Source organism: Hipposideros armiger, unplaced genomic scaffold (genome assembly GCF_001890085.2).
Source record: "Hipposideros armiger isolate ML-2016 unplaced genomic scaffold, ASM189008v1 scaffold_609, whole genome shotgun sequence".
In the NCBI taxonomy this organism is placed as follows: domain Eukaryota; kingdom Metazoa; phylum Chordata; class Mammalia; order Chiroptera; family Hipposideridae; genus Hipposideros; species Hipposideros armiger.
The window spans coordinates 84773-96942 of record NW_017731959.1 but is presented as its reverse complement, the minus strand read 5'-3'; the positions used below and the strand labels follow the sequence as shown (position 1 = coordinate 96942).

At 38.9% G+C, this 12170-nt stretch overlaps 1 protein-coding gene across 4 annotated transcripts; it reads right to left on the bottom strand.

Annotated features, from left to right (window-relative positions):
- Positions 1–150: 150 nt before the first annotated feature.
- LOC109372025 (zinc finger protein 181) lies at positions 151–9592 on the bottom strand. 4 transcript variants are annotated; one of them, XM_019624847.1, is made up of 5 exons: positions 8945–9592; positions 8211–8287; positions 3779–3899; positions 3422–3520; positions 151–2422 (listed from the first exon to the last, which is right to left on the bottom strand). In XM_019624847.1, exons 2-5 carry the CDS (start codon positions 8217–8219, stop codon positions 960–962), a joined length of 1692 nt encoding a protein of 563 aa, XP_019480392.1. In that variant the 5' UTR covers positions 8220–8287; positions 8945–9592; the 3' UTR covers positions 151–959. The 4 variants fall into 4 exon arrangements, with proteins under 4 accessions (XP_019480392.1, XP_019480393.1, XP_019480396.1 ...); XM_019624848.1 differs by having other exon boundaries at positions 9006–9592; XM_019624851.1 differs by lacking the exon at positions 8945–9592 and having other exon boundaries at positions 151–2123; positions 2349–2422; positions 8211–8938.
- Positions 9593–12170: the final 2578 nt, after the last annotated feature.

Below are 12170 nucleotides of genomic sequence, written 5' to 3'. Positions count from 1 at the left end.
CTGTGAATTATCCTTACTAAAATAATGACATTTTTAGCACAGAGATCAGGCCATTTTTCTCTAGGTTTGTTAGTCTCACACTAAAAGCTATATTAAGGCTGAATTCTTCCAGAGGAAAGTAATAGAAAGTTTTGCAAGAAATATCAGTTCCACAGTGAAAGAGTTCATTATATAAAAATGATTTTATTAGAAACCAAGAATTTTATTCACACCACTTTTTACTTCTTTTGCAGCTTTAATATTCAACTTTATAACATTTACTGGATCCACTGGATGACTAAATATCTTCACATGCCCATTAACTGGAGGTAATTTCTATGTACAACTCGAGTAAAATTGCAAGCTGCTGCTATAAGAAATGCATATTCATTTATAATAACGCTTGCTGTCCTGTAAAACCATTTACAAATAGCATCACTGCAAAGATTTAAACACAATTCCTACATCCTTCAGGTTGTCCTAGCGTTAATTTTCTGAGGTCTAGGAAAATAAGAGCTCTTAGTGAAAACTTTAATACATTTCTTACATAAACTTTCTCTCCAGTTCTTTGATGTAGAAAGGATGTACTTTAACTGAAGGACTATCCACATTTATATTCATATTTGCTTCTCTCCTGTACATATTTATACATTTTATAAGAGATTCATATTGCCTAATGTCTTTTCCATATTTGCTACATGTATGTAACAGTAAATACAGTGTGGATTTACTTATGTCAATTAAGGGATTAATACTGGCTAAAGGCATCCTCACATTTATTGCCTTCACATAGACCCTCTACAGTGTGAAAGCTGATGGACAATAAGGCTTTGTACTATTGCTAAAGACCTTCCCATATTCATTACATTCATAAGACTTTCCTCAAATATAAATTTTCTGATTTTGAATCAAGGAGGACCAGTGGCTGAAGTGTATTATGATGAATATTGCATTCATAGTTTCTCTCTTAACATGATTTTTCATGTGTAGTGATTCATATGGCCTAAAGGCTTTTCCACACTTATTGCACTACTGAGTTTCTCTCCATTATGTATTCTCTGATGGGCAGTAAGATTTGAACCTTTGCTAAAAGCTTTCCCACATTCATTACATTTATATGGCTTTTCTCCAGTATGAATTCTCTGATGTACAGTAAGGTTTGAACTACAACTGAAGGTCTTTCCACATTTAATACATTCATAGGGTTTCTCTCCAGTATGAATTCTGTGATGTTGAAGCAGGGATGACCTATGACTGAAGGCTTTCCCACATATACTGCATTCATAAGGTTTCAATCTAGTGTGATTTCTCAAATGCATATTCAATGATTCAGGTTGGTTGAAAGATTTCCGGCATTTTTGACATTCAAAGGGTTTTTCTTCAGTATGAATACTCTGATGCTGAATAAGAAATGAGAGGCTACTAAAGACTTTCAGACATTTGTTGCATTCGAATTGTTTCTCTATCATGTGAATTCTTTGATGTCGAGTAAGGTGTGAGCTACAGCAAAAGGCTTTTCCACATTCACTACATTCATAAGGTTTCTCGCCAGTATGAATTTTCTGGTGGTGAATGAGAGATGACCTATGAATGAAGGCCTTCGCACATATTCGACACTCATAGAGTTTTTCTTGAGTATGAATTCTCAGATGTTCAATGAGATGTGAAACACGACTAAAAGACTTTCCACAGTGCATACATTCATATGGTTTCTCTCCAGTATGAGTGCTTTGATGATTAGTAAGCGATGAGACATGGCTGAAGGCCTTCCCACATTCAATACATTTGTAAGGTTTCTCTCCACTATGGCTTATCTGATGTCGAGTAAGGGATGAGCCATGGCTAAAAGTCTTCCCACATTCACGACATTCATAGGGTTTCTCTCCTGTATGAATTCTCCAGTGGCGATTAAGGATTGATTGTTTGCCAAAGGCTTTCCCACATTCACTGCATGTATAGATCTTCTCTCTATTATAAGTCTGGTGAAGTGGAAGAGATTTGCTCTGGTTGAAGGCTGCCACACTTCCATTAGAATTCAAAAGTTTCTTCTCACCACTGATATTCTCATTTTTTATAAATGACTTTTTCGGTAAGCTCTTCTTAAATATATCATGTTTATGTGATTTCCCTTCAGCAGAAATTCTCTGTGGTTCAGAAAGAATAGACTTTAAATTTAAATGGGAGATGCTTCTAAATGTATTATATTTGTAAACACTTTCCCCAGTAGAACTTTCTCTAAAAGTGAGAGTCACTGGTCTGAAATGTTCTGTCTGATTTTCATGCTTCCCCTCCAACTTCTCTATATATTCCCAGTCCTTGTTAAAATTTGAAAATTCATGACTTTGTTTTATCATTTTTTCTGCTATTACCGTTTGGGATGAATCTTCATCATAAATATCCTCCTTTGTTGATAATTCCTTGTTTTCCCATCTTGAGTCCCAATCTGAAACATATCAAGAAAGCAAAACACTGCCTTTTCTGTACTTCCTGAAAAGAAATTTCTATGATAGAAATAGAATTGGAAAAAATTAAAGTCCCATCCCCACCCCCCAGAGAACACATGGCTCTGACAACTCTCATATATTCAATGATTTCTGAACACAGTTCAAGTGGAGCACAGAGAATAATATAGACAGCTCACAGAGGCAGGGACAGAATGTAATAACCTGGGTTAAATATAGGCAATCAGTATGTGGAAAAAAATGAAACTATCAGAAAGAAAATGTGGAAGGCATTCTGGAACCCAAACCATTTATTTACGTGAAAGAAGACATTCTCTCTCACAGCCTTGGTTCCCAACGTTCAATCAATTTCAATTTGCTGTCAGATTAGTATGCTTAAAATGCAAAATTTATAGTGCTGCTTTAAAGTTACAATAACAAAATAATCTAAATACACTTTATGGCTCACAAAAATTTAGGCTTTTGTGAGTTTATGTAAGATCTGTGTGAAAGCATATTATTATTTATTGGACATTAGAAAATATTCTTAGAAACCTTCTTATACATTCCTTACTTCCTCTAACACTTATGTTTGTATTTGATCTTTGAAGCTCAACTTTAAGTTGAAAAGTGATTTTCCATCTAATTGACAGCTTTCTTAATCTAAAACCATCAGTATGTTTTTCCTTAAGTGGACTTAAAAAGAGTAATTTGCCTTATATTGTTTCAAATAAAGTAACATTTTGAATTATTATGATGGCAGAAACCTCTACTTTTGATTAGATGACATGACTAAAACAGAAAATAATTTGGGATGGAGGAATGGTCATTTTGACATCTAAGCTAAAGGTTCCTTAATTTTGTTACATTTGGGAATCTCTGAAAACAGTCACCCTTAAATATCCTAAAATGCACCCCCCACTCCTCCTCTCCCCTCCCCCCCCCACTTTCTACAAGTATCTTTAACGAAGACCTGATTTGCTTGATTCCGCATGATTTACCTGGAAACATAGCCTTTGTCAGTTTTTTCTCCACCATCCAAGGTTCTCTCCCATCCTCCAATAAAGTGATCACATATGGCTTAGGTATGGAAAGACCTGCTTACAGGAAAAATATAGAACTCGTTTAAGCTGTGGTCCTCAGAAAGGATAAGCTGTCATCACAAAAGGGACCAAAGGAAGGTTTGAAAGATGTTCACTCAAATGGGAAGATAAGCTTCAGGCAGGGCACAACAGAGCTACATACTTCCTTGGGAACATGGAACAGAAACTCAGCCATTTACTCAGGAGGATTACCATTAATTCAGAGTGGCAAAAGAAAAATATCCTCTACTGAGGTGGAAGGGGAGATATGCTTACCTAGAGAGACTAGATTTTCATAATTCTGGACCATCACATCCTTGTATAAATCCCTCTGAGCAGAATCTAGCCATCCCCACTCTTCATGAGAGAAGTCTATGGCCACGTCACTAAATGTTACCTGAAATAACAAACATATTTAGGCTCAACCATAGCCCAGGCCTCTTCTGTCACTGGACAAGGGATGAAATTACCCTGGTTGTAGAAGAAAGGGAACAAGATTCAGCAGCTGAGACAACAATCAGAAATCTGGTCTAAGTTAAGTAATAATTGGATAATTATGTTTTTGGCATTGTTGTACCATAAGAGTGAGAGACAAATAGTAAGAGCTTTGCTTCAGGAGAGTTAATTTTGTTAGGGAACAGAATTATAAAAATTTTTAAATATCAGCATTCAACATTTGATAGCATATAGTCAAGTGCTTAGTTATGTTTTTTATAGCTACATGCTAGATAAATAATAAAAAAATGAAGATCCACTACGGTTCAAAAAAAAAATCCAAAGGCTTCAGAAAAAGACATTTTTATATTAAAGATAGATACATACATAACTAATCAATAAACAAAAAAGAAAAACATTTATGGTATATGCTTAAACTCTGTATGATAATCTATAATTAAAATAATTTGAGACCCTCTGGCAAGAAAACTGAAGAATGGTTTCATGCCATAGGTAGTCCTTGAATAGGATCTGAAAGTAAGGGTAAAGAATAAAGGCACATTTTTTTTTTTTTAAGATTTTTTTTTTTTATTGGGGAATTGGGGGGATGGGAACAGTGCTGGGGAATTGGGGAAAGGGGAACAGACAAGTTGCTGTCGTTTTGTTCTTCAATCTAGTTGTGGAGGATGTTGCTTCACTGGCCCAAGTTGGCACCATCATTGCGCTCTTCTCTGGCGAGGCAGATCAGTCGCCGGCTTCTGGACGGCCGCTCACTGCGGCTGCTGGCCGCTCACGCTGGCTGCTGGCCACACATGGTAGCCCATGGCAATCCACTGCCACAGGGACTGCAGCCCACGCCGTCGCCGGCGACTCATGGCAGCCCAGCTCCAGGTTGAGCTGTTGTTCAGCATCTTAGCTGTAGAGGGCAGTGTCACTGGCCCTCATATGTGGGATCCGAACTGGGGCCCTCTGGCATCCCAAGCGAGTTCTTAACCATCGCGCCACTCGGCCGGCCCTAAAGGCACATTTTAAGGAAAATATTCTAAGGAAATAGATTTCTTCTCAACAGTACTCATTCTTGGTATTATTTAAAACAGCGAAACTTTAGAAAAAGCTTAAATGTTCAATAATAGCTTACTGGTTAGTCAACTTATAATATGTGCAAACATGTATGCATTTAAAATGGCATTATTACTCTTTCATTGGTTAAAATAGACAGTGTTTGGCTATGGTAAATTTTTCATTCCATGAGTAGTTGATTCAATATCTTATTACTTCATTGGGATATTTTGCATGTACATTCACCAGTGGCATTGGTCTTTAGTTCCACAGCGGGAATTTACCTTTGTCAGGTGTTGGGGAAATAATTTAAAAAATCGTATCTGCCAAGCAGAAAATCCTCTCTACAGTGTAGAAAAGAGACAGGTTTTATTACTGAATCAGCATTAAACCAGACTGTAATGTACTTGATAGGTAATTCCTAATGAGACTCCAAAGACAGAAAGAAATCTCACCCTTCCGTAAAGCCAGGCAGATACAATCCATTAAATATATGCTTTCAAAATAAATGATAACTTGTCCTCCAGTAAGAGGGTTTGACAGCATCATTTGCTACACATAGTTCATCCTAAATTTATCTGGTAATAAGAAAAATAAAACCTCTCTTATCTTTATGATAAGCACATAGTTTGAACTTGGAGCCAGGACCCTAGGCTAAACTCCCACAAAGACAGGTAGTTAAAGGGGCATCTTACTTCATGATTGTATTTCAAAGAGATGGCTCCAAGGCCCTAAGAAGGACTTCATTGCCTTGTAAAATTGGCAGAGACTTATTTCATTTTGAAAAAGATTTATAAGCATCTCAAAAGGGACAGGGAAAAGATTTACAATTACACGTTTTTCTCAAGGAAATACTGTAAAAAAAGGATAAGGGGGAGGTCTTTTTCCCTTTTGGTACCAGGGAAAATTCTGTTTTCCATTTGTATTTACTCTTACCAACACTATGTTAAATGTATAAACCACTAGGTCTTATTCCACCAAGGCAAAGATATTTTATATTTTAAGTTTTGAACACATTCATGTCATTGTATTAAAAGTCTAAAGAAGAAAACTCATTAACACTCTTTGCTCTTTATTTAGATCAGGTTTCTCAACCTTGGCACTACTGACATTTCAGGTTGGATAATTCTTATATTGTGGAGAACTGTCCTGTGCATTGTAGAATGTTTAGTAGCATCTCTGGCCTTTATCCATTAGATGCTAGTAGCATCCCCTCCTCCTTAGGGTTGTGACAACCAAAAGTTTTCTAAATATTACCAAATGTACCCTATGGGTAAAGTCAAGGAGTACAAAATCTCCTGTTCAAGAACCACTGCTTTAGAAAATTTTTGCAGTTCCTTGGAAGACTCTCTTAGGCATCTCTACCTGTACTCAACGTGTTCTCTCAGTTCAGTATAACTTCACTTCCACCTCTGCCTCCCTGGTACTATCGGCCACCAAAACCAGTTCCAGCCTTGCTGCCCCAGGAATGCTTCAACTCTTTCTTCCCCATCATTTGCCTGGGTAGCCTGGGCTGTTCATCCATCTTTGTCCCCAGGAGAGCTTAGCACCTATCATAACTTCTTATGCTTTCTTACTTTTCCACTGGTTCTGCACTGCTCAATACAGTAGCCACTAGCCACGTTTGGCTATATAAATTTAAATTAAAAATTAAATAAAATAAAAAATTCAATGTCTCAGTCACTGTAATCATAGTTCAAGTACTCAACAGTCACATGGGGCAGGTGGCTACCATGCTGGACAGCACACATTTAGAATGTTTCCACTGCTGTAGACAATTCTCTTAGACAGTACTGCACATGAAGTCCTGCATGTCAGTGTAACCCAAACGTATGTAAGACTCTTCCTAATAGGTACTTCATAAGTGTTTAGGAAATGAATCAATAAATGATTTTGGCAATCAATTCACTTGAGCTTTCACTTACCAAAAAAAAACGTTTTCAATTCTAATTATCTAATACTCCCAAGAAACAAGACTTTGCCCGACATGCACATCTGCCACTCACACCTTCTCCTGTGCAAGCTTCACCTTCCACCCCATGATTCTGCCCACCATTTTTTCATCACTCATTCTCTCAACAACTATTTAGTAAGCATTTGTTTTCTGCCAGGTACCACTCTCAGTACTGAAGATAAAACAGTCAACAAAAAAGAAAAACATCTCTCCCAGTGGGAGGAGACAAACAATGAGCATATGTATGTACTAAACACATAGTGTATCAGCTGGTGAGTGATAAGTACTGTGGAAAACAGCAGAACAGTGATGGAGGGGTGGAAGTGACAGTTGAAAGAAGGTGACTGACAATTTTAAATAGGTGTTCAGGGAAGCTTACTGAGTAAATAACCACTGAGCAAAGATATAGAGAAGGTAAGAATGCAAGCTTATGTATATCTGGGGAAAGAATATTTCAAGCAGAAGGGACAGCAACTTCCAACGCCTGGAGGAAGGAGCCAGTGTGGCTGGAGCCTACGGGGAACAAGGAGACAGAGAAGAAAGATGAGATCAGGTAATAGAGAGCCTAACTGTATAAAGTTTTTTAAGTCACTACGGAACTCTGACTTCTAGTCTGAGTTAGGGCAAGTGAAGTTTTAAGCTGAGGAAAGATTTTATATAAAAGGATCAGTGACAGCTGTACTGAGATGAGACTGAAGAGAGTCAAGGGCAGAAGCAGGGAATCCCACTAGGAGGCGACTGCAATCTAGGTTGGCTTGGACAAGGGTGATAAGTGGTGGTGGCAGTGATGGGGTAACCAGCCGTCAGATTCTGTACATTTCCTGTATATATTTTATAACCCACTAGAGTGTCTGAATGTGAGTTATAAGAGAAAGGGAGGAATCAAGGTGATGCCAGACATCTCTAGACTTGAATTAACTGAAAGGATTGATATACCACTGAGACCACACGATACAGCTTTGACAACCATAAAGCAAATAACCTAAATTCCAAACTTGAATTTTGAACTGTGATTTTAAAAAGTTTTGCCCAAGACTCTACAGAGGCTTCTAGCAAAAAACTGGTAGAAAAGATGGAAACAGAGAAGATAATACTTTGGAGTTCTTCGGCAGGCTCCATCCTTTGCTATAAGGAAAGGAATCAGGGATCCAGTCCCTAAACAGACTTTGTTAAGTGGGAAATGGTAGAAGCAGCAAAGCAAACACTCAAGAGTCCTGATAAGAGGGTGTTTCAGGAAGATTTGGGGACATATCAACTTACCTGGAACATGACTTTGCAATTTCCAATCGTGAACACCGTCCTCTTCCCAGGCTCTTGTCTTACAGAAGGGCAGTGTGCTAAGAAGAGAGATCAAGAACAAGAAAAGGCAGTCATGAAAAATCATGCTTATTTTGCAGCTTTGGGCCACCCCTGCATGGAAAAGCACAATGGGAATCACTTTCTCGGGCTCCGATCTTCCCCTGAACTAAGGGAGTGTTCCTTGGGACGATGTAACCATTTACCGGGTGCCACCCGCGTGTAAATAAGCTTTTATATTATACATGAGACCAACTCATGCAACAGCAATCATGTTATATACGCGCTTGTTGAGTCTTCACCACTCTATGCATAGCGGGCATGCACATTACTACAGATTTCCTTTTTAAACGATGAGAAAACGGAAACTTCGCGATACTGAAGCAGTTTGTTCAAGGTTATACAACTACAACAGAAAGCCTCAGCTTCATGACTGGGTAACAACTGTAGACGGCGTTTTCTTTCAGTACTATGTACACCCACTCGCCCCTTTTCTTTTCGCGAAGATGAGGTAAGAGGTAAGCGCCAGCCTGATGTCCATTTTACAAGAGCAGGACAGAGAGGCCCAGAAAGCTATGGCCCTGCCTGGCTCACATGGGGAGGGTAGACCCTGGGATCAGCAGATCTGGCGGCAGGGCCCAGAGCCCAGCACCGTTACCCGGAGGCCCGCCCGCCGCCCTCCCCGGACCCACACTTGCCCGAATCCTCAGTGGGCCCAAGGCCCGAGCGAGGACATCCAGAGCTGGCACCTCCGCGTACCGGACGCGCCCGGTCGCCGTGAGCCAACGATGGCCGCCGCCCTCACGGGAACTGCACTCCAGAGTCCTCCCAGTTCCCAGGGCGGAGAATCCCGCCGCTTGGGCCGAGACTACCGCGGGGTGGACCTAACCGCAGACCAGAGCGGCATTTCTCAGACTCCTCGGTGTCAGGGACGCAAGTTACCGGTGCGGAGCCAGTGGCCTCCTGCAAAACTACATTTCCCAGAAGTCTCCGTGGCAGCGCGTGGTCTCGGCGCACCGCGAGAACTGCTGCCTGGGCTTTCTAAGCAACTACTTAGCCTGGAGCTGGAGCTGAGCATCTCACTAGGACCTAAACGCAACTTGGAGAGGGCATCGTTTGCCTCTGTTGAACCCCGCTGCCCTATAGTTAGTTGTGTTGTAAGACAATGGCATCTGAACCACAGAACTACACTTCTCAGAAAGTTATGCAGGGGAAAGGTTTTCAGGTCATTTGCCTGCTCCCACGTATGTTCTCCTGTCTGGACATGGGCAGTCCTTGCTGGTGGTGGGTAAGAACTGGCCTCTACTAAAAAGGAACCTTCATACACTGTTGGTGGGAATGCAAATTGGTATAGCCGCTGTGGAAAACAGTATAGAGAATAGAATTACCGTATGACCCAGCAATCCCTCTCCTGGGTATCTACCCCAAAAATCTGAAAACATTTATCCATGAAGGTATATGTACTACGATGTTCACTGCAGCATTATTTACGGTGGCCAAGATGTGGAAACAACCAGTGCCCTTGGATAGATGATTGGATAAAGATGTGGTATATATACACAATGGAATACTAGTCTGCCATAAGAAAAGGTGAAATACTGCCATTTGCAACAACATGGAAGACCCTTGAGATTATTATGCTAAGCGAAATAAATCAGACAGAAAAGGTGAGAATCATATGATTTCACTTAAATTTGGGATATAAAACTGAAGGCAACAAAGAAACAAGACAAACAAAAACTCGTAAACACAGGCAACAGTTTAGTGGTTACCAGAAGGTAAGGGGGGAGTGGGGATGGTAGAAGAGGGTCAAAGGGGTCAAATAAATGGTGATGAAAAGAGAAGTGACTGGATGGTGAGCACACAATGTGATATATAGATGATGTATTATAGAATTGTACGCTTGAAACCTATGTAGTTTTGTTGACCATTGTCACCCCAATAAATTTATTTGAAAAAGAATTATATTTGTTTTCACCATCCATGTAATGCACATTTCTTGTCATTATTACTCATGTTTTTAATGGACATTTAAAGGTGTGAAATAAGTACAGTTGACCCTTGAACAACATGGGATTATAGGTGCCAACCCTCCCCACACACATAGTCAAATCTCTGCATATAATTTGACCCCCCAGAAACTTAACTACTAGTAGCCTACTGTTGAACAGCAGACTACACGATAACATAAACAGCCAATTAACACATATTCTGTATGTTATATGTATTATATACTGTATTCTTACAATAAAGTAAGCTAGAGAAAATGAAATATTAAAATCATAGGAAGGGAAAATACATTTACAGTATTTATTTTAGAAATTCACATATAACTGGACCTGCACAGTTCAAACCTGTGTCATTCAAAGGTCAACTGTATTTTAAATATATTTTCATATTGTTTGATGCTGAGATATATAAAGACTTGATTTTTTAAAATATATTTTTTGTATTTGGGCATCATATATTCTACTAAATTTTGATTTAATCCTTTTCATTTAAAAAGAAAGGCATTGCATTATCTAAAAATAAAACTGTTCAATGATTTGCTTTACAGTCTTTTATATTTTCATTTTCATTCTCTTTTGTTTGGGGTAGACTGGAATATTTTTATGGGTTGTTTTTTTTCAGTTTTTTGGAGAGGGCTGCAATGTTTTTGAATATTTGCTGTGATAGTGGTCGTTATAGCTTGCTCCTCATTGAAATGCAACTGAAGCCTCAGCTTCACTATCTTAATATTGAATGGCTCTTACACTTAATAATCCAATTTGGTTATGGTTGATTATTTTGTTAGTATTATACTCTGAAATGGCTCACCCATATTATATCTTGAACACCAGCATTTTCATTCAATTCATTTATAGACTCTGCCTGTAAAATAATTATTTAGTCATTAATGGAACATTTGGCCAGAGCAGAATGCAGAAAGATATTCTAACACAGATAAAACAAAAATGGCATAAGGACAAGATACATATGGATATGGATATTTAAAGAACTGCGATATATGCTGAACTGAAACCATGCATTTGTTAGGTATGTTTTAAACTTAACTGACATTTCATGTTCAATATTTTTTAAAGTTCTTAAGGTAAGGAATGTATTTTATGTACGACATTTCTGAGTGGGGAAGCATGGTTAGTAGTATACAATAGATTTCAATTGCCTTAGTAAAGCACACCACTTACGTTTCTTCCTAGGATTTACTGGTCCTGAATAAACCTATTATCCTTGTGATTGAATGTCATACAGTGCCTTGGCAGTGGGATTATATTTGTTTCTCAGACAGCAGGTGGAACACTAGAGAATGTCTTACTTCTTTGTTACTACATCTTTATTTATTGTATTGGATGGGGTTAAGGCACACACATTATTTTCAAGAACCTGATATTTGCCTACTGTTTGGTTCTTTTCTCTAGAGGGATTCTTGAGACAATGGCAGCTTTTGGAATGAAATATTTCCTGAATATGTATACATACATATTATTTTTTTTATCATCACAGAGTGACCAGGCCCTTGGCACCACTTCTAGCTTGAATGGCTTCCAGGCCATCACAAGGAGCCTCAGCAGCGTTAGTGGAAGGTCTCAGGGTCAAAGCCTACAAGTACATTGGCTTTTCAATTAACCCCCGATGGAACCTTCATATGCTGGTAAATTTTATTGTACCTATGTATATTACAGGCACAGGGAAAGCAAAATCCTCACAGAGAAACAGAATTTGGGATACTGTTCTGGCATAATTATTGACAGAACTCTGTGCTAATTGCATTTAGTGATATTATCCTCCAATGATGTGTTGTTTTGGCTTTGTGGTTTAGGCCAATGGCTCCGTGGTGCTCAACATGATAGTTATAAGGAGGACATCCTACACTTTCACAGCAAAAACCTCTTACCAAAAAAAAATGCTCCACTGGGGTGGCTG